Source organism: Lynx canadensis, chromosome A2 (genome assembly GCF_007474595.2).
Source record: "Lynx canadensis isolate LIC74 chromosome A2, mLynCan4.pri.v2, whole genome shotgun sequence".
Lineage (NCBI taxonomy): Eukaryota > Metazoa > Chordata > Mammalia > Carnivora > Felidae > Lynx > Lynx canadensis.
In genome coordinates this window covers 15,487,578-15,510,013 of record NC_044304.2, presented here as the reverse complement: position 1 = coordinate 15,510,013, position 22,436 = coordinate 15,487,578, and the positions used below count along the sequence as shown (strand labels likewise).

General features: G+C 49.0%; 1 protein-coding gene across 3 annotated transcripts; it reads left to right on the top strand.

Annotated features, from left to right (window-relative positions):
- Nucleotides 1-5,377: 5,377 nt before the first annotated feature.
- LZTFL1 (leucine zipper transcription factor like 1) lies at nt 5,378-20,648 on the top strand. Of its 3 annotated transcripts, none has more exons than XM_030305797.1 (11): nt 5,378-5,482; nt 7,819-7,943; nt 10,268-10,462; nt 12,278-12,338; nt 13,673-13,741; nt 15,139-15,204; nt 15,291-15,368; nt 17,903-18,079; nt 19,093-19,196; nt 20,218-20,278; nt 20,378-20,648. In XM_030305797.1, exons 1-10 carry the CDS (start codon nt 5,480-5,482, stop codon nt 20,234-20,236), a joined length of 897 nt encoding a protein of 298 aa, XP_030161657.1. In that variant the 5' UTR covers nt 5,378-5,479; the 3' UTR covers nt 20,237-20,278; nt 20,378-20,648. The 3 variants fall into 3 exon arrangements, with proteins under 3 accessions (XP_030161657.1, XP_030161662.1, XP_030161647.1); XM_030305802.1 differs by having other exon boundaries at nt 20,358-20,648; XM_030305787.1 differs by having other exon boundaries at nt 20,218-20,648.
- The last annotated feature ends 1,788 nt before the right edge of the window (nt 20,649-22,436 follow it).

Sequence of the window (22,436 nt, the reverse complement as noted above, 5' to 3'; positions counted from 1 at the left end):
CGCAAACGGATATGTGCATGCGGGGCTGTGGAATAAGGATTAGGGGCATGCCCCCAGGTTTACAACCAATGTCTCTTGGACTTCCCGAGAAGGCATTCTCCACAACCAATTCCTAACATTTTCTTTGGGTAGGCTTTACTTGTTTGATGGTTTGGGTGTTCGTTTCCTGTGGGGTGTTTCAGTACATGGAGATAATCGCTGAAAGAAATCTATCCTTTGGGCTAAGAAATTGCTGTCATCTACATAATCGTAAAGCGAGTTGTAGTATTTTATGGTGAACCACTTCCTTGCCTGACCTCTTTTAATGCATGTGATAGTGATTTCACTGGTCGAATTTGTCAGTGTCCTCCACTCCTCGGCCAGTCACTAGAGCATTCTGAAACCAACCGACTGAGGGAGTAAACAAGCGGAAGAACTGAAAAATAATCTCTCGCCCGCAAGAGACCCACGCAGAGGCCATCAGTCCCGTAAAGTCTCTTTCAATCCTGGCTTCTTCCCTTCTTCAAAGTCTTGGGTACTTTCTCAGCCGTAACTGGGTCACGTTGGGGAAACTGGAGAGGACCGGTTACGTACAAGAAGCCCTCTTCCGGGGCGCCTGGGTGGCTCAGTCGGTTAAGCGTCCGACTTCGGCTCAGGTCATGATCTCGCGGTCCGTGAGTTCGAGCCCCGCGTCGGGCTCTGTGCTGACAGCTCAGAGCCTGGAGCCTGTTTCGGATTCTGTGTCTCCCTCTCTCTCTGACCCTCCCCCGTTCATGCTCTGTCTCTGTCTCAAAAATAAATAAACGTTAAAAAAAATTAAAAAAAAAAAAAGAAGCCCTCTTCCAAAGACTCTGCCTTATTCAAGAGAATCCCCCACAACGATTTTCCCCTAACCACTCCTCACCCACTACAAGGTCGGTGTCTCTCCGACTTTCCCCTTCCCCGCATCATCTTAAGATTTTTGCCTTTTCTGTGTCCCACCTGTATCATGTTTCACTAAATCCTTTTTTCTACTATTTTGTCTCGCCCTCCCCATCCCGAGCTTCGGCAAAAATCTATAGAGGAGGGAAAGCCGGGGCCTCCTGAATCCCCCATTTCTCCCCTCCCATCCTCACCATCACAACCTCAGAATCTTGCACCCACGAGCGCAGGGAGCTCTGTAAATAGTGGCAGAATGAGTGAATCTGTCAACACCGCTAAGAAGCCCACCATTATCTTCCCAGCCCTCCTTTTCCTAGTGTGGGTTGCAAATGCCCCGAAATTGGTGGTGCCAGCGTGTTGGGTTGGTAACCTGCGAACTCACAAAGGGTCTCATTTTCTAAGAATCCAAAAAGACAGAGCTGATCTTCATTTTATTTATGTTGAACTCTGCTGAAAAGTATATAATGACCTCGTTTGGATGCCTCCTATCTACTCCTTCCAGATTCACACACACACACACACACACACACACACACACACACTTTTTAAATGGTCACAGCAATGAAAAAAAAAATAGGGTGAGGCTAAGAAGTTCGCTATCAAAGTAGGGCGGAGTTCTTCTCCCCCGCAGCTCGAATTGTTTGCTCTGGTAATCAACCCAAGCTTGTAAACAACAAGCTCAGCCTCTTCGTGAGCCAAGTTCATCAAGTTAGGGCCAAAAACGCATGTTCACATTTGCTGACACTATTTGGACAGCTTATGTAACAACGATCAACCCAGCTGGGTAGATGGGCTAACTGTGATCGTTGTAACATCCTCGGTGCCGAAGATTTTAGATTCAGATGGAATTTTCAACTAAAACGACTACCTGATGCAGCTTCCCAGAACAACTTGAAAAATCCCCAAGCCACAAACATACTCACAAGTGACACATGTGCATTATCTACCCACTCTTTCTGTCCCCCAGCATTAACGAGCATTTAGCGAACACAGGAGATCACATGAAAACACACTTCAGTTTCCTTAGATAGGCACAGTGCTGAACACCTTTACTTAAATGTCATAAAAGTGGTTATGAAATCCATTCTTTATCTCGCCTCCACAGCACCCAGCAAAGTGACCTTCCCCGTATGTGAACTCATGAATGTCTATGGTAGCAAGAAAGAGCCAGATGGCGAGGATGAACTATTGGACCGGAGTACGCCTAGCCCGTAGTTGGCACTAAAAAATGGACACCATTGTCAAATTCAACAAACACTCACTCAACGGGAATGGGAGAGATGGCCTGAGACAGGGGACGTTGAACTGAGTTTGGAGGGGGTCACGCTGCAGTGGGTGGGTGTTGAGAACCTGCCCTTACGGGCCTTGCAGGGAGACTGAGATCGTGTCCGTGTCCAGATACCCCTAGGAGGCCATGGTGAGGCGGGGCAGCCAAGCTGGTGCCTCCAGAACATTCCACCGTGCCTGGGAGTGCTCCGGGTTATACACAGGGGCTCCCTGCCAGCTGTTCTTCTTGTCCCTCAGGTTCACGGTCCTTCCGTGGTCAACTGCATGCATATCATCCCTTGACCGTGTGCATGAAGGGCTCCTGGCCGCTCACCAAGGCTTTGCCAAGGCTCCTCCAAACTGGAAAACCACACCTTCTTCCACTGCTTTTCAACAGCCATGGGACACTCAGAAGCTCCCCTAAATAGAGGGTGAGGAAACTTCCAGTCACAGGCGTGGGGATAAAGTTGCGAGAGAAAGCCCTGGCAGCTATATTTGGGTGGGTCAAAGTGGTTGAGAAACTCTCACCACTCTGCTCATGAGATTTGGATTCCAGGCCCAGCTCTGCTGCCTCTGCTCCTGGGCCAAACCCTTTACTTCTCTGAGCTGTCTTTCCTCATCTGAAAATGCTGTTTCCTCCTAACTCTTGTTTTGCCTGACTTGAAACTCACCCACTCAGGTCATTGCCACTTCGCCGTATTGGCCATTTAACTTGACAAATGTGTGTTCATTGCCCTGCCTCTCTTTCTCAAGCTCACATCCCTTTGTAAATTCTACAGAATCTATCCGCCACCACTCTGTTCTAGCAATGGAAGTTTCAAGTTTAGTTTTAAAAGCACTGAGCTCCCTCCTCGGGACAACCAAGCCTCGTGCATAATGTGGTACGTGCTGTATTTTGAATTAAATGAAGGTGGCAAGAGATGAAAAGCAAAATGAGATTCTCAAAACCAGAATATGATTTAACACCTCCCGGGCCAGAATAGTTCACACCTGCCCTCTGGTTTTTCTCCTGAAAACATATTTGTATTCGCTTTATCACAGACTCCCACTTCAGACGCCTCCACCTGGCCCTCTGAGGACTTGGACGCGTGGCCTTTGCTCTCCATCTCTGTATCCGTAAATTAAGCAGATAGAAGCAGGAGTGTAAAATCCTTTCTGGACTCTTCTCTGTTTTAAGTCTCCCAGATTCTCAGGAAGGTCCCCACTCTGTTCTCCTCCTTCTTCAGGGTCTACCAGGCTAAGCTGGCTTTTTAGCTTGTTCGTTCCCTCCTTAGTGTATCTGGGTCACGCTTCTGTCTTCTGAGCCTGCTGAAACGCCCACTCAACTGCCTTCACCCACCCAGCCCCGAGTGCCTGGTATCCGTAATAATCTGTTTCACCTTGCAACTTTGCCTCTCCTAAGATTTCTTCCCTCCCTCCCTTCTCTTTCTTTCCTTTCTTTCTCTTCCTTTCTCCCTTTCTTTCTCTTTCTTTCAGCTTTTTTAAGGTAAAATTGACAAAGAAAATTCTAATATATTTAGTGTGCAACTTGATAATTTGTTATACATATGCATTGAAAAGGATTCCCTTCTTTGAATTAACCAACAAGGCCACCCCCTCGTCACCTCACACATTTACTCATATTTTTCTTTCTTTTCTTCTTCCTCTTCCTCTTTCTCTTCCTCTCTTTCTTCTTGGTGAGAACACTTAAGCTCCACTCTAGCAAATTCCAATGATCCAATGCAGTGTTATCAACTATAGTCCCCATGTTACCGTGTTATACGTTAGATCCTCGGAACTTACTCGTTTTATAAATGAAAGTTTGTACCCTTTTGCCAGCATCTCCTTATTTTCCCCCACCTCCCAGCCCCCCGCCAAGCACTTTTCTACTCTGTTTCTAGGAGTTTGACTTTTTCTCCCCAATTCTCCATGTAAGTAATACTACGCATTATGTCTTTCTCTCGTGGTTTATTTCACCTAGCATACCTAATACCCGGTCGGTCCATCCATGTTGTCCCAAATGGCAAAATCTTGTCGTTTTTTATGGTTGCATAATATTCCAGTGCGCATATGTATGTGTGTACCATATTGTCTTTATCCATTCATCTGTTGGCGGACACTGGGTTGCTTCTATATCTTGGCTATTGTAAATAATGCTGCAATAAACACAGGAGTGCATATATCTTTTGGAATTAATGTTTTGGCTTTCTCTGGGTAATACCCAACGGTGGAATCACTGGCTCATAGGATATTTGTCTTTAATTTTTGAGTAACCCCCATACTGTTTTTCACAGGGCACCGTGTACCAATTTACGCTCCCACCAACAGTGCACGAGGGTTTCTTTTTCTCCACATCCTGGCCAACGCTTGGTATTTTTCACTGGCCTAGCCACTGGGACAGATGTGAGGTGTTACCTCCTTGCGGTTTTGATTTGCATTTCCTTGATGATTTAGGACAGCGTTTCTTAAAGCGTGGTGCCCGACCACTCCTATGCGATAAAAACTGCAGATTCCAAGCCCCCAAGCTAGACTTCCTGACTCCCACTTTCTGGCGGTGAGACCTGGGAAGCATTTGTTCAGCAAGCTTCCCTGGTGATTCTAGGCATAACAGTTTGAAATTTGCTGCTCTGTCATCAATCTTTTTGCGCTTATTTGTTAACGATAAAGGTGCTATTAGTTTAACCAGGACTGGGAGGGCGGGGGGAGGGATGAGCGTGGCGGGGAGACGGCCGTTCAAAGCTCTATCCTGGCACCTGGCAGCGCTGGGGCTGCCGGCCTATCCCAGCCACGCAGGCTCCCCGGGAGAGACAAGAAGTCAGTCCTGGGCGCCCACGCCAGGCCCCCTGAGACCACTGAAAGGTGGGGAGTCAGACGTCCAAGCCACCGCCCTCGGCATCACCAAGCCCGGGAAGAGCGCGCCAGCCCTTCCCTGCAACCCGAGGCTCCGTGGACGGGGGTCTGGGAGGACCGGCGGGGTGGCGCGCGCCCGACCTTGGGGGTCCTGGCTACCTCTCCTCTCCCGTTACCATTGGCAACGGCACAGGCCGCCAGAGTCGGCGTGGCGCGAGTAGGTGGGACTTCCGGGCTCTGGAAGCCAATGCGCATGCGGCAGTCGGCGGGTCAGGCGGCACTTCCTGTCGCGTGATCTCGAGGACCAATAAAAGTGTATCACTTGGGGTCACGTGTCTCCGTTCCCATTAGCAACCGGAGGCTTCCAAACAAGCTGCCCGCCCTCCGCATCTTCTGCGGCCCAGCCACCCTCGGCGATCCCCGCGCTTGACGGGGCTCCGCCTGGCCTCTCCCGCTCCTCCGGGCTGCGACTCCCGCCGCCGCCATGGTGAGTAGCCGGCCGGGCGCCGCCGCCCCGCGCGGAGGAGACGCCGAGCCGGGGCCGAGGGAGGGCGTGGCTGCCGCCGGGCCCAGTCCGGCCCCTGGGCCTCCCGGCCGCCGAGGCTCCGTTAACCAAGGCCCAAGCCCCTTCGGCGTACTGGCCGCCTCTCTCCCCCGCGTCGGGTCAGGCCTCACCCCTACCTGGGCGGGCCCGGCCCAGTCACATCTCCAAGGTCGGGGGAGCTGCGGGGAACTGCTGCCAGCCCACGGCGCAGGGCGGGATTCTCGCTCCGGTCCTAAAACTCCCAAGTTTTCACACCCACACCCCTTTGACGGCAGGAACAGTTGTGTACTTTAACGAGTTGAGGAGCGAGAGCGTGATTGAATCCAGCTTTCGGATGCGAGAGCGACTTTAAGAGTCCAAGCCCTCCATTGTACAGCTGAAGGAACTGGGGTGGTGTAACTTCTTTTGTTTTGACCTGTTCCGAAGAGGCCAGGCCTGTATGCAGAAACAGATCCATTCCTCTTTCCAGCGGATATGGCATGGCAGCCGTGCTTAGAACAATGCACAGTCCTAAAGTTAGGTTCGGAAGAAAGCATGATGCCAGAGCTGGGGGGCACCATTGCCATGGGGCACTGAAATACCTCGGCAGTGAAACGAGTGTAACATTGTGTGTCAGCTGTACTCAAATTAAAAAAAAAAAAATTATTTTAATGTTTTATTTATTTTTGAGAGACAGAGTCTCTCTTGGGGGAGGGGCAGGGAGGGAGGGAGACACAGAATCTGAAGGAGGCTCCAGGCCCCGAGCTGTCAGCACAGAGCCCACCGTGGGGCGATGTCGGATGCTTAACCGACTGAGCCACCTAGGCGCCCCAAATTTAAAAAGTTTTCTAAATAAATAAATAAAAGCCCCTGGTAATTCTAGAAAGGAAGGAAGGAAGGAAGGAAGGAAGGAAGGAAGGAAGGAAGGAAGGAAGGAAAAGAGAGAAAAGAAAAAAAAGTTGCCGGTGAGCTTTACAAAAGCAATTTGAGTAGGTATGGGTTTAAGGGCTAGGTGATGGCATAGCAAGGGTAGAAGGGGTGGGGGGGTGCAAGGGTAGTTAAAGGGAATCTCAGGGTTGAGGGGTTTTGTGTGGTTTTGAATACGGTTTATATGTATAGTCTTCCCTGTAGTCTGAAGGGGGGAAGGAACCCATGGAATGTTGAGACGGGGGAATAATTGGTTAAATAAAGTCCTCCGGGAGTTTGAAAGAACCGATTAAGGCCCGATGAAGACGTGACCTTCAAAAGGAGGAAAGCTCTTTAAGTTCATTTGTTGCCACCTGTCTGTTGCTTGTGAGGCCCCGTGCTTAGTACCGGGGATGGCGGTACCTTAGGGAACCAGGTGGGCAAGGTCCTGACCTTCAGAGACCCGTGTCCTAAGAAAGTTGAGACTGCAGACGGGAGCCGTGTGGATGCAGAAAAGCCACCGTGAGGGACTGGGGGCTGAAGGAGATCATGCCCCATGGCCTTGGTGTTTGCTTCCAACACTGTGGAGAGGGTGACAAGTCTGAGACAGAGGCTCGTAAGTTAGACCTTAGTCTCCCACAGGAAGGCCATGGTAGATCATTGCTCTTAAAATAAAGATCGTTCCTGACTCATAGAGTCCCTACATTAGATATTCAATTGTGTAGTATCCTTTTCTTTTCAGCGTGGCTATAAACTGAAAAAAAAACAAAAAACAAAAAACTTCACTAATTTCTAGCTCATAGTTGTCCAGCTCTCAGCTGGTTTAAAATAAAGACCACTTCGTGACTATTTCAAAAACCCAGTACATTTCTTAAAGCTGCATTAGCCAGGGTAAGGTTAAGTCGCTACCATATATATCAAAACAAACGAATAAACAAACAAAAAAACAGTGGCTTCAAGAATACCTAAGCGTGTTTCTCACTTAGCAGCCGTTTCCCTGCTCATCTAGGTCTGTAGGTCAGTGCTGCTCCACAACATTGGGTCGGGATAAGGGTCCCTTTCATCGTGCTGTCCACCCAACCCCCAGAGCACTGTCTGTGAGGTTCAGCTGAGCCACTCCCCCGCTCCAGGTCTCAGGGAAGTAGGTGTGGCAAAGACCCGACTCCAAAGCCCATGCTCTGGAGTAGGCTTCACCTCTTCCGCTCACATCCAGTACCGAGCAGCAATCGAGTGGCCGCAGGAAGGGCTGGGAAGCGTCCTCCAGTTGGGCAGCCATTTCCCCGGGAGGAAGGGAAGAATGGAATTTGGGGGACATGTAGCGGTCCCTTCTGTATCTTCATCGTTGGTTCCTTCATCACACCTCCAAGACTAACATCTGCTTTTCTCTCCTTTAGGCAGAGTTGGGCCTAAATGAACACCATCGAAACGAAGTTATTAACTACATGCGTTTTGCTCGTTCCAGAAGAGGCTTGAGACTCAAAACTGTCGATTCCTGCTTCCAAGACCTCAAGGAGAGCAGGTATCAGAGGACCCAAAGGGAACCCCAGGGGAAACCTGGATCCTCTCTGGTAGCCGGTGTGGGGATATGGCTGCGGAGGCCATACAGTCCTTTGCCGGGTTATCATGATCGGGTCCCCCCTGAGAGTGACTCCACCAAGCCCCGTGGATAGGTGAAATTCGGGAAACCGGGTTGTGGTGGGAGCAATCTGTTACCAAACGTACACATAGGATAATGATGAGATTGCAAAGTTTCGAAAGGGCCGTCAGGAAATGGCGAAGTGCTTGTAGGTTAATGATTGCCTTGCTGTATTAAAGATCCCAGAACTTGGATTACCTGAGCTATTAATGAAAGGATTCGAGCCATAAAGCGTGGCAGTTAGCAAGAAGACACCTACGCCGTTGATACTGAAGAACTGGGAGGGGGGAAAACAGCAGGAAGCCACAGCAAGCTTGCGCTGGTACGTGGGTATACGGCAAGAGATGATCATTAGTTTGGTTGAGCCTGTCGTGGGATGTAATTAAAGTCCGTGGAAAATTCATGTTTGATCTGGAGAAACATAGGGAAACCAATGAAAGGAAAGGACTAAGTAGTAAAGAGACCCCAGATTACTCGGGGATCAGACTTTGGCACGGCTAAATGTCAGATGAGATGGAAATGAGAAAGGCCTCCGCGTGAGCGACAGGTGTCGCAAAGCCACGCGCGGCACACGATAGGGGACGCCACCAGCTGTAGACCGTTACGTGTTCGACCCACCGATGTAACCTGGTCAGCTGGTCTCCTGACCCCCAGCAGATGAAAGCAACAATTGCACTGGCCCGGCTGTGAGCCACGGAAGATACTTCATCACTCACTTTATACAGCGAGTGCCTTAATTGCTGTTCATAAGCATGAACTTGGGTTGCCAAAAAAAAAAAAAAAAAAAAAAAAGTGGAAGCAGATTTGGTTTGTTCTCTCTAAAGAATAGAGGAAGATGGTTGATGTATTGAATAAGGGTGTTCCCCAAAAATAGTTGAAGTTGTGGTTTTTTTAGACTGGCTCATTCTGGCTAAATGAAACAATGAAGAATGGTAACAAATACTACTAACTTGAGTATAACTCTGGTCAAACTGGTGGGCTCCTTAATTCTGTCCTTTTGGAAGTGAGGAGTGATGGGGCCATCACTCCTGTCCCCTGAGCGGCTGAGGGTTGGGGCCAGGAGGGGAGAGACGGTCTTACTGTCAAACTGTCCTTTAAATTAGGAGCTTTTTCGGGATTCGGTTGTTGGGCATGTTGCTGAGACTCCCGGAAATGATTGTGGGCTTGAGTCACCCCCACCGTGGGACCAGGGCCATGTCACCCCTGCCCTCTGAGCCTGCATCCCCCGCCCCCATCTGGAACGCCAGGGGGTTGAAGAAAATGGCTCTGAGGTCCCTCCCAACCTAAACCTTCCCCGTGGGAGAGTGGGTTTTAATGCTGTTGTTGATGATGACTTCCTTTTTAGGGAATGGTCAGTGCTCAGAGGAGCTGCACCTAAGATAAGTTAGTTGTTTTTTGTTGTTTTTTCATTTGGGCCTCAAGAATGCCAAGAGAAAGGGGCGCCTGGGTGGCTCAGTCAGCTAAGCGTCCAACTCTCGGCTTCGGCTCAGGTCATGATCTCGAGGTCTCGTGAGTTGAAGCCCCGTGTCGGAGGCTGCGCTGACAGTGCGGAGCCTGCTTGGGATTCTCTCTGCCTCTCTCTCTGCCCCTCCGCTGCTCATACTGTCTCTGCCTCTCTCTCTGCCCCTCCCCTGCTCACACTGTCTCTGCCTCTCTCTCTGCCCCTCCCCTGCTCACACTGTCTCTGCCTCTCACAAAATAAATAAATAAACTTAAAAAAAAAGGAATGCCAAGAGAAGCAGCACATAATTATTTTCTTATAATCATTTGCTACCATTGGAGTAGTTCATACAATTATTGAAATGCTAGACAAAAGGAAAGGAAAGGAAAAACACTACCTTCTAGGGGACTCTTGAAACTGCTAAATGTGAGAAGACTGATTTTAGCGGAGATTAAAATAAAAAAAATGTTTCAACCGAGAACGTAAAGAAAAAAGTAAACGTTTGGGGGAATGTTTCTGAGCACCTACTTTGTATTAGAGGGCACGTACACCCGCAATTGGGTCATTCAGACGGACAGCAAAAGTGAACTGAGCTTCAGGTATCTTCAGTACGGTTTATTCATAAAGAAGATCGTTCCCGAAGAGATTTTCCCAATAACCCCGTCACCCCCTCGGTTGACCCGAATGTGGGTCTCTTAGTCTTGTTTTGTTTTGTAAACGGTTTGGGTCGTTCATCCGGAAGTCTGGGACTGTGGTTGTTCCGCAGGCTAGTGGAGGAGACCTTCACCGTGGACGAGGTGTCCGAGGTCCTGAGCGGGCTGCAGGCCGTGGTCTACAGCGAGGTGGAGTCTGAGCTCATCAACACGGCGCACACCAACGTGTTACTCCTGCGGCAGCTCTTCTCCCAAGCCGAGAAGTGGTACCTCAAGCTGCAGACGGACATCTCGGAACTTGAAAACAGGTGACACGTTCGTCTCTGCGGCTAGGACGGTAGAGGCCCCAGCACGGTCTCAGAAGTTAGCGGACGTCTTCGCCGCTTCTGCTCTCAGGGCCGGGGCCTGAGGAAGCGTGGGGTGGGCAGCAGGACGGCCTCTGGGTACCCACCGAGTGATCTCTTAGGTGCCGCTCGGTGTCCCCTTCAGAATTCTGTTTCTCCGAATCCCGGGTGTTATAGAGGCGTTTGAGATTCATGGAATTGCTTTTCGGACTGTTACTAATGATCCCTGCCCATTTCTTTATTGGTCGCATTGTATTATAATGAGTCTTTAGGCATAATAGGTCGATGAGGGGATGAAGATTATGAAACACCTGAAAGATGCATTCGAATACCGTCAATTCAGACCGGGAGGATTGCGGTTTTTTCTATAATTACATTTTAAGTTATACACTTACTTTAAAATAGGAAATGTAAACAAAAAACAAAACTGTTTTGTAATCTCGAAGGTATCAAAGAGCTCATTAATTTAAACAAGGTAAAATGGGTGCCTGGGTGACTCAGTTGGTTAAGCATCCGACTCTTGTTTTCAGCTCAGTCATGATCTCACAATTCACGGGTTCGAGCCCCACGTCAGGCTCTGCACTGACAAGAATCTGCTTGGGATTCTCTGTCTCTCTCTTTGTCTCTCTCTCTCTCTCTCTGTCGTGTGTCTCTCTCTCCTTCTCTGCCCCTACCCACCTCCCCACTCGCACATGCACACCCTCATTCTCTTTCTCTCTTAAAATAAATAAATAAACATTAACAACAACAACAAATAAAGTAGGGGCGCCTGGGTGGCTCAGTCGGTTAAGCATCCGACTTCTGCTCAGGTCATGATCTCATGGTCCGTGGGTTCAAGCCCCGCGTCGGGCTCTGTGCTGACAGCTCGGAGCCTGGAGCCTGCTTCGGATTCTGTGTCTCCCTCTCTTTCTGCCCCTTCCTCTCTTGCTCTGTCTCTCTCAAAAATGAATAAACGTGAAAAAAAATTCAAAACTAGAAAAAAAAAAAGTAAAATGAAATTCAAAAGTCTAAGAGAAGCCGGGCCAGAAATGAGGAAAGACTGACCGCCCCCAGGCACGGCAGCAGAGTGGTGAACCACCCTGGGATGGCCTTCCTGAACCGGGGAGGAAAACCGGTTCAGTCCACTGGCCGCCAGGGAGAGCTGCTGAGAAAACTTGGAGAAAGCGCCACAGTAAGCTTGGGAGAGTGGTTACCACGTCCCCTCCCAGGCGCCGGCGTGGGCCACCCCCGGGATCCAGACTGGGACCACACCGGGGCAGGGAAAGGGAACAGTCAGGTGGTTGGTTCATTCCCGAACCAGCTTTCTTCCTCAGAGGTACAGCATATTCCTTCCCAGTAGGGGTGATAGTCTTTTTTCAGTAGGTATCACGGAACTGATCCCATGTCTCCGAGGCTACTTACTCTATGAGAGCCAGTCTGCGTTTCTTGAACATTCACTAGCTAACGATCGATGTAAATCATGTCTGAGAGCAGTCTCCCTCTAACACCTCAGAAATACGGAATTGAGGACAAGTTGTGCCAGATTTGAACTAACACTGTAGTTTCGTTCTGGCGATTAGAGCGTATGCTCAGTAGGCGCACGATCCTAGGTGCCGTGGAATATTCAAATCCGGTCCCTGGGTTTGGACTCTGGGCCATTGGTAACTAGGAATCATTTTCGACAGGGTGCTCTGTTCTCTCCGGCGTGTTGTGGGAGATCGGTGCCAGTGACTTTATTCTTCTGTGTCTGGGATGCAAATCTATTTTAAATGGATTTTTTTTCACATCTTTATCTTCCAGAGAATTATTAGAACAAGTTGCAGAATTCGAAAAAGCAGAATTTACGTCTTCGAATAAAAAGGTAATTTGGCGTCGTCCTAAGCCCACACCCTAGTGGCCGGCGTTTAGTATCCTCGAGGTGCTCAGAGCGGTTCAGAGGTACAAGTGCAAACCCTCAAAGGAACGCGTTTAATTCAAGAGCAGAATTCAAACATTCCTGTTTTCAGGCAAAAGAAGGAGAGCTTTGGAAAAAGTAACCGTGAACACTTGCTTCTGTCTCCCCCCTCTACACACACACACTCACACACACACATTCACACACTCACACACGGAATCCCTGCCGTCCACCCCGCTCCCTGCCATATAAGCTCTTCGCCCAGATGGCGCAGAGCACGGGCATTCGTCCCGGCTCTGGCTCTCTCGCCGAGTGACCTTGAGCGGGTTGCCTGAGGCAGCCGGGCCCTGTTGTGCTCCTCTGCCCAGTGGAGACGACCCTAGTAGTGACCAGTGACCTACTTCTCTTTTCACTCATTCTCGGTATTTGCAACGAGCCCTTAACCAGCCGCACCCCGAACGCTCCCTGGCGCCTGATAGAAGGATACCGCCGAGCTGAATCCACGGACATACGCCATACCCTTCCTTACAAAACAATTTGCCCCTTATTCCCCTGGAGCGCGTTTCCGGGTCAGAGGGCATGGATTCACTTGTTAATGCGCATCGCCAAACTGCCAGGGTACTTGGGCCAAGTTCTCCTTCGCCTGTGGGGTAGCCGCACTCGTGCACTTTTCCCAGACCCGGGCTCCTGCGCACATCTGTTTCAACTCCCTGAAACCGGGGAAAATTCCTGTCCGCAGAGGCTGGGACCTCTGTCCGCTCTGGCTTCGAGCACCTTCCCTTCTTCCTTTCTTCCCGCCTTTCCCTTCCGTCTGTAGCTCTTTAAAGGATTTGGGGAGGGTGGGTTTCATGTGCGTTTCTGATTTGTTTGGGCGCTGTGGGCCAGGCACTGTCGTAGTCACGGGATGTAGCAGAGAACCAAACCAACAGAAACCCCCACCCACCCTGCGGAGCCGACATCCAGTGGACATGTTTACACGGTGTTTTCCACTTAGAAAGTGCAATGTCGAGGGGCGCCTGGGTGGCTCAGTCCGTTGAGCGTCCGACTTTGGCTCAGGTCATGGTCTCATGGTAATGAGTTTGAGCCCCACCTCAGGCTCGGTGTTGATGCTGTGGCGCCTGCTTGGGATCCTCTCCCTCTCTCTCTCCCTCTCCCTCTCTCTGCCCCTCCCACTCTCTCTCTCAAAAATAAATAAATAAACTTAAAAATTTTTTTTAAAAAGAAAGAAAGTGCAAATGTTGAGTGATTACATGTGATTTCTTCTGTGGTGATTTTGGTTTGGTTTCTTTCTTCTGTGTCAGCCCATCCTAGATACCCTGAAGCCAAAGCTTGCTCCACTAAATGAGGGCGGAACAGAACTCCTGAACAAGGTAACGCTGCCCTCGCTTGGAGAGAGGCAGACCCTCTCGTTCGGTGCCTGCACAACTGTAGGGGGGAGACCCTGAGGGAGGGGGGTTTGACTGGGGCTCGGGTCCATGGAGGATAATCAGTCCACTGTAGTCACTTGATTTCGTGGTTCCAGTGGGCCAGGAGAGGGCACTCACCTTCCAGAAAGTCTGAAGCAGCTCTTAATTGTGTCTTTTGATGGCGAAGCGAAGGGCATGGCATTTTGGACAGTGTTTATTGAAGGACATTTGAAGTTTACAGTCTGCAATAACAACGATGGGATTTTTTTATTAGGAAGGTTAATAAAAATTAATTACTAATCTACGAACAATTTTCATGGCTCCTGTGTTCCCCACATTATGCTGGATGCTGTTAGATAAAAAGCAGTGTAGTCCCTAGTCTCCCTCCAAAACCTTGTGGTCTCATTGAGAAGGGAGAATTAACAGTCTAGAAACAGATAGGAGAATGCTAACGTCTGTGCCTCAGGGTGGCAGAGAAGGCAGTTCCGGATCCAAGTGGTTGAGGACAGATTTGGGGGAAGGTGGTTCCTGAGCTGCGCTGAAGGTTAAAGGCAGATTAAATTGTCTGTGGGAAGAAAAGGCGTGGGCAGCAGTGAGGGCCGGAAGGGGAGCTGGCGTGATTAGGCACGGAGTGCGGTGCTCTCGGGCCCGATGCGTGTGTTGAGCGTAGGGACTGGCCTCCCTGCCGACCCTCGGATGGAGCTGCTTGGAGCCAAGGCCTCTGGCCAAGTTCAGTCAGAAGCGCCTAGCGGCTTGGGTGTAGAGCGTTGCACTGATAAAGACTGTGTTTTTAGGGGGTGTCTGGGGGGGGGGGCTCAGTCGGTTAAGCGTCCGACTCTTAATTTCGGCTCAGGTCATGATCTTACCGTTTGTGAGATTGACCCCGCATCAGGCTCTCTGCTGACAGCGTGGAGCCTGCTTGGGATTCTCTCTCCCTCTCTCTCTGCTCCTCCCCTCCCTCTCTCTCTCAAAATAAATAAAATTTTAAAACTTAAAAAAAAAAAAAAAAAAGAAGGCTGTGTTTCTAGGATAAGTGCAGGTGTTGGCCGTGAAAAGCCCCAAGAGTTGCAGGATCAGCTAGGTGAGAGATGGCAGGAGAGGGAGACTTTGGAAGAAGGCTGAGAACGGAGGCCTGAAGGGAGCCTGAGAGACTGTGAAGGAGGCTTAGAGACCGCAAGTGACACACAGCTGTGGAGGCCAGTGGGCTGGGTGGGACTGGATGTCACCGGGAACCAGGGCACGCAGATGTTTGAGCTGACAAATAATTAAATTTAGTTTTGAAATTAAACTTTGAAGCGAAACAACTTCAAGTATTGAAAAGACCGTAGCTAAAATAATAAACCTTAAATTTACTCACAAAGGAAATTGAACGACTTCAAGAAGAGAATGAGAAATTGAAGTCGAGGCTGAAGACCATTGAAATACAGGTAACCGAGAAATACTTCACCAAAATTCTTGAAAGAGCTGCTTACAGAATAAATACTGAGGGTGTTTTGTTTAAATCTGATTACAGGCAACACAGGCATTAGATGAGAAGTCAAAACTGGAAAGAGCACTGCAGGACTTACAGCTTGACCAAGGAAATCAAAAGGTGAAAGACGTTTGAAATGCAGTCGATGACACTGTAATGATCTTGTGACAGTTGGTAACCACGCTTATCACGAGGATCACTTTGAGCGGTACAGAAATCTCGGATCAATACGATGTCTGCCTGAGGCTGATAGGATATTACATGTCAGTTACCCTTCCATTTTTTGAAGAGGCGGGATAAGTTTAGCTATCTTTGTCGTGGTTTTCTAATAGAATAAATAGACTAAAAGTGCAACCTTAACGTGAAGCCTTAGTTACTGTTCGTTCTGCCCCTCCTCTGCCACTCCCTGAGAGGGATGCCACCACGGTCCATCCCTGTCCAGGGGCCGGGAGAGGGCCGAAGGGGCATGCCTGCCGCTCACCCGCCTCACGGTCCCCAGAGCCCGCCAGCATACAAGATATTCTCAAGTTTATTTTTTTTTTTAGCTCTTCTCCCTTTTACCTTGACCTTCCAACTACAATGGGGGGAAAGGAAATGACGAAAGGAGGGGTTTTTAGTTCATTGGATTGGTATTTGGCGTTATTATATAGAACTTCTGATTAAGTCGGCCTTTGGCGAGTGTGACAGAATAGGGTGAATTTACTCGGTCTGCGTCTTCAAACCCGCCTCCGTCTGGTGGTACTTGTGTAACGCACCCAAATCCGGTGGTGGCTCTCCAGGCCTGTCCGAGGGGCGTGACCGAGGATGGCTCTGCCCGCGGGAGGTTCTCGCGTGCACAGGTGGCCTTGCCGTGGACGCTAGACGCTGCCACAGACTTCCTGTCAGCGGGGCCTCTGGAGGGAATTTTCAGCGTAGCTCCGGCGTTTCCAGTGGTTGTACCGTCATTGCTGATGTCCGCCAAACAGTCCCCGACTTGCTTCATTGCACTTCTGTGGTTTCCTTATGGAAAACTTCAAACTCATACAGAAGTAGAGGGTATGGTGTCATGCACCCCGGTGCCCGTCACTCAGCCTCCCGGTCCCCTAGGGTTGGCCAGGCTGCCTTCCCGCTTCCCCTCCATCGCCCCTCCCTTCACGTTTCTTTGAGGCAAATCTCAGCCGTGACGTCATTTCATCTGGAGACGTCTTTAAAATAGGATAATTCTGGGGCGCCTGGGTGGCAGTCGGTTAAGCGTCCGATTTCGGCTCAGGTCAAGATCTCATGATTCATGAGTTCGAGCCCCTGGTGGGGCTGTGTGCTGACAGCTCGGAGCCTGGAGCCTGCTTCGGATTCTGTGTCTCTGCCCCTCCCCGCCCCTCGTGCTCTGTCTCTCTCAAAAATAAACATTTACAAAATAATAAAAAAATAATAAGTAAAAATAAAATAGGATAATTCTTAGATGGCTACAAAAATAACAAAGGAGAGATCTATGATTTTCAATCCTGTATCAAGGACTGTAGATTTAGAAAACAGAGCTAAACACTCCAGAGCAGCTTCATAATTTCTCAAAACAATTGCAAACATTTTTGGATGAAGAATTTCTCTTAAAATTACTTTTAAGATCTGGGCAAAAGAAAATATGTGCACGCTTTCACTAGCCGTGCAGAAATAAAACCTTCGTAAGGACCAGACTTCAAACGTGAGTGAGGAGTTTGTCGTTGGTAGTTCTGTTCCGTCTTCGTATTTAGCAATTATCGACCATTTTCCTGGCCTAGTAATACAGCTTTTTCCGTTATAAGTTTATCCAGTCAAAAACAAGATCCAGCTGCTTTTTGTTGTGCCGACAGGGTGCGCAAACATGCATATTGCTTTAAAAAACAGGGGCGCCTGGGTGGCGCAGTCGGTTAAGCGTCCGACTTCAGCCAGGTCACGATCTCGCGGTCCGTGAGTTCGAGCCCCGCGTCGGGCTCTGGGCTGATGGCTCAGAGCCTGGAGCCTGTTTCCGATTCTGTGTCTCCCTCTCTCTCTGCCCCTCCCCCGTTCATGCTCTGTCTCTCTCTGTCCCAAGAAAAATAAATAAACATTGAAAAAAATAAAAAAAATAAAAAAAATAAAAAACAAAAACTTAAGATCTTCTAAATTTAGCAAACCATATAACCAGTAAGCATGAATTAGGCTCTCATGATATTTTAATGTAAATAATGACTAAGACCTACGTCTATTAAATTTCTGATATAAAGTTTTTGTATTAAGTTGATTATTTTACCATCTGTGTTACTCCACATTTCTTCAGGATGTTTTCTAAGTTGACTTTTCAAAACGGAAACCCGTCTGCGCTCCCTACGCCGGGGCGCACACAACCTTGTCAGATTTGAGATCTCACCTCTCTCCTGTCCCTCTGTGGAGTTCCAGCAACGCATACATGACAATTCGCACATTTGGAGATCAGCGGCCACTGAGTGTCTGCCGTGTGCAGGACAGCGTGCTCTAGGGCCGAGGGTGACTGGGCGCGCCGGTGACCCTCAGGGATCTGGAGCTTACCCAGGCCGGCCGGGGAGGCCGACGTGCATGCCCAAAACATTTGCTCTCATGTCACGAGGTTGAACGACTGTCGTAGAACAGTTGCCGGTTCGGATGTCAACATGAAATTATGTCAGTGCATGTGTTTTCCGTAGGATTTTATAAAGACCCAAGACTTGAACGACCTGGAAAACACAGTTGCTGCTTTAAAGAGTGAGTTTCAGAAGACACTTAACGACAAGACAGAAAACCAGAAGTCCCTGGAGGAGAATCTGGCAACAGCCAAGCACGACCTACTCAGGGTCCAGGAGCAGCTGAGCATGGCTGAAAAGGTCAGACTTGTCCGCGTGTGTCTGCCCAAGTGGGGAGGAGGGGGAACTGAGGGAGATGCTGGAGGACAGCTGCGGATTTACCTTGTTTTTTCTCAAGGTGTCAGTCAGCGCGTGTTAGAGATCAGTCATTTCTGGGCATTGAGAGAATCTTCTGTCTTTGGCACTAAACTGTCTGTGGAAATAAAAAAATCTCCACTCCTTCCTCTGGTTTGGTAAAATACTCCTGCACGGACGGCTTACGTGTGCTGCCCTGTGCCCTGCGATGCCCAGCCCCACGTTGCCTGGCAAAGGGATAGGTGACTTCTCTTTAAAGGATTCTATGCCTCGGGGCACCTGGGGGCTCAGTTGGTGAAGCGTCCGACTCTCGGATTCGGCTCAGGTCACGATCTCACGGTTTGTGAGTTCGAGCCCCGCATCAGGCTCCATGCTGACAGTGCAGAGCCTACTTGGGATTCTCTCTCTCCTCTCTGCCCCTCCCTTGCTCGCTCTCTCTCTCTCTCTCTCTCTCTCTCTCCAAAAACAAACAAACAAACTTTAAAGGATACTATGCCTTGTTCTTAACTTACATGAAATGCGTAGAAAACTGTGTTCTTCAGTTTAGGGATGAGACTCTTAAGCATACAGGGGCTAAAATGGAACTGAATGAAAAATCCTCCTCCCGGAATACTGACACTACTTGGGGATTTGGGGAAAAGCTCATGCTTATTTCACCTGAGAATGAGTTTACTGTCTCAAACAGACGTCCCACGTCTAGGGCACAGTATGCTTCAGTCCTACGCTAACACTGTACACGGTTATGGGTTGACAGTGTTGCTCTTTGACTTCTCATTTGAAGGAATGCACTTTTAAGTTCGAACAATCTTACTGTTACGTAAGGAAATTTTAAAAAGAAATTAGAAAATAACATAAGCAGAATGTTAGTAAAAATAAAGCCAAAATACACGTTTTTATCAGGTGGTTCTTCCTCTCCTTCGCCGTTTCTCAGTAACGGGCTGACCTTTTTCACCGCACAGGAATTAGACAAGAAATTCCAACAGACAGCAGCTTATCGAAACATGAAAGAGATTCTCACCAGGAAGAATGACCAAATCAAAGACCTGAGGAGAAGACTGGCCAAGTAAGCCTTGCTGATCCCGCGCGGTCTCGGGTTTGCGTCACCGCCGGGTTGATGTTTGTTCTTCGTGAAATCTCAGCCTGTGTCCGGAGAGGTCAGGCCAGTGGGTAGTTAGCTGCTCTGTCATTTAGTCCAGAAGCCTGCGTCTGAGGAAAGCGTTGTCCGTACTGCCCGCCAGGGCTGGGGCTTCAGACACACGGCCACGCTAGGCCGCTCTTGGCAACGGTCATTTAAGCGGGATATCAGAAAGGAAACCCAGCCAGCTTACGGGCGGCCTTGGCGTTTCTCCTCAGGAGTGTTCTCACAGGGGCCTAAGACCCGGCCACACTGTGCCCTCCGTGACAGTTGAGGTGCCAGAGAACGCGGTCCCTGCAGATGGGCGCCGTAGCCGGCGTGGCCTAGGAGTTCATGTTCCGCGCGACACCCAGGGAGGGCCGTGTCCGGTTCCGGGAGCTCACCACGCGGGGGGACGCCTGCAGCCGTGGCCCCCGCCACGCGGTCACGGTGCACCCACAGCCGTCCCGGTCCGGACGTGGTCTGCTCTTCAGGCTCATTTCTGTCCTCGGCGGGTTCACCTGGAAACTCAGCGGACATGTTACCTGGATTCCAGGGGAACAGAGCTGGGAAGTAAATCCAAGATCTAGTTCTTTAGAGAAGGGGGTTGGTTCACCTTCTCGCGCGGTCGTATCAGCACCCCGCGTCCATCTGACAGTTCGGGTGGTGACTGAGTTTCTGCTGTGCTCAGCTGCCGTGGGTCTAAGCGCCAGCTGTAGAGACTTAGAGTCCAGAAGCGTCTTCACGCTCGGTTGCCCCTTTCTCCCCCCTGCTGCCAGAGCCGCCTCCGCGTCACCGTCACACTGCCTTGACCGGGCCCGGCTCCCAGCGGAGCAGTGACTTCGAGTGAAAAACGCAACGCTGCTGGTTTGGTCAGCAGAGATGTTTCGCGTAAACTCTTTTGGTAACGACAACGACAAAAAGTATCATGACGTTATGGTCTTCCCTGAATTTTCTTACCTCTTTCCAGATACGAACCCGAAGATTAAAACCCAAAGAAGATTTCTTCCGGAAGCTGCCACAGCATAAAAGTACAAGCCGTTTCTCACCTCAGACACGTATTTTGAAGCGGTTTGTTATATTCCCTCTCTTTATTTTTCTAATATATAGACTTCGCTTCTACTATTTAGAACTAGACTCCCTATTGCAGCTACCTGATTGAGCAGAGGGGAGCCTGCTGCCTGATCCCGGCCGGCCGGCCCAGACCCCTCTGCGAGCATTCCAGGGCCTCCGTTCCGACGCGGTGAGAACTCTTTGTGGTAAAGAAGAGATTTTAGAGCGGGAAGAAGAGCCTTCTCCTTCCGCATTAGCACAAAGCATACACCATTTCAGTAAATGTTAAAAATAAAAACAGTTATTAAAGGTAGTTACTACAAATAAACCTTATTTTTCAAAATCTAATTCATTTTCTCTGTTTCATCATAAAAAAAAAAAAAAAAGATACAAATGCCCTGAAAATGTGACCAGCAACTCTTATAGGCAGTATTTTTACCAGTGGAAAGGAAAACGAACAGCAAACATGAGGATTCGATTAACTTCCGTCTCTCTAGCTAAACGCTGTGTTTATCAGAGGAGGGCAGACATTTTTTGCAACCCAATTTACCGTTGGATTACTGGGTTACTGACGGAGCAGTCAGATCCATCCCGTGCCGCCCAGTTAAAGTATCTGGGCTCACTGGGGCGCCTGGGGGGCTCAGTCAGTTGAGCATCCAACATCAGCTCAGGTCATGATCTCATAGTTCGTGAGTTCGAGCCCCACATCGGGCTCTGTGCTGACAGCTCGGAGCCTGGAGCCTGCTTCGGATTCTGTGTCTTCCTCTCTCTCTCTGCCCCTCCGCTGCTCATGCTCCGTCTCTCTGTCTCTCAAAAATAAGTAAATGTAAAACAAACAAACAAAAAAAAACGAGTGAGAGAAGGGAGGGACAAATCCGACAGGCCAGCCTCCATAGTGCATTCCTTCCGCACCTACCTCTCACCACGGATGTCACTCAATCTCTGTTCCTTCTAGAGCTTTCAGTGAGGATTCCAGTGTCCCCACATATTTCTTTAGCCCAGAATTGATACTCTTTCCGAAAATCTATTCCGTTACTTAAGGACCGGGATATTTGGAAACAGAACTTGCTAGTCTATTGGTCAGAAGGCATTTAATCATGTTCTCCCTGCGTCTTCCTTAGTTTGATGCCCACAGGGAAGGAAGAGGTGTTGAGAATCCTGTATCGCTAAGTAAGATTTCAACTTGGTTTTCGGTAACGACTTTGAAATATTCTGTATAGTGTGTTCCAGATCAATAATAAAGTCAAAAGCATTGCCGAAACCTTGAAACCTTAAAACCTAACTGTCCCACGTGCAGATAAATAAATACGATATTCTTTGACATAAACCAACATGACGACTCTTCCACATACAAATACTTCGTGCCCTGCTTTTGCTGCTTTTCGCGTGTCTGTTTAACTCCTGCCGTTAGCAAAATGAAGTTTTCAACGTTTATTTTTTGCACGTTTACCTAGTTTTGAGATTTCCCTCATTTGACCAGGAAAGCAAGCCTCTTTGGCCTATATATTCTGGGTTCCTAAGAATGTTGGCTCAAGCCTTGACTGAACTTTTGATTGTGCTGAGCTGTCTAGATGGTGCATTCCTGGCTGTCAGGACGCAGCTTTGGCTCAGCTTAAAAATTCAAGGCCCCTGCTCAATTATGGCTCAGACCTTTTGATGACAGAAGAAGCATAAAGGGGTTTTGTTCAACATTTAAGGGCTTGTTTTTTCTCAGTATGCAGTACATTCTGAGTCTAGAGTGAGTAACCCTATTTGATAAAAAACTTTGCTCTTCGTTATGTCTATTCTTACGAACCGAAACGATCCGTAGAGATGCTTACATTTTTAAATGGCATGCACACATTGGACACTAATGATTCTTTCGCTGATGTAGAAATGCTTATATTCTAAAGCTTTTCCGTTAGAAGTTCAAGGCCTAATTTCTCTCACGTAAGCAAGTCTTTTGAAAGTAAAAGACAATAGCTGGGTGTTGTATGGAAACCAATTTGACAATAAATTATATTTAAAAAAAAAAAAAAAAAGTAAAAGACGATAAGAGGGTGCCCGGGTGGCTCAGTCGGTTAAGCGTCCGACTTCGGCTCAGGTCTTGATCTTGAGGTCCGTGGGTTCGAGCCCCACGTCGGGCTCTGGGCTGAT

What these genes read in the sequence shown, in the direction of transcription:
- LZTFL1 (XM_030305797.1), top strand. An exon ending in CAAGACCTCAAGGAGAGCAG is followed by an intron (nt 7,944 to 10,267) that starts GTATCAGAGGAC and finishes GTTGTTCCGCAG; the next exon opens with GCTAGTGGAGGAGACCTTCA. An exon ending in AGCTGAGCATGGCTGAAAAG is followed by an intron (nt 18,080 to 19,092) that starts GTCAGACTTGTC and finishes TTCACCGCACAG; the next exon opens with GAATTAGACAAGAAATTCCA.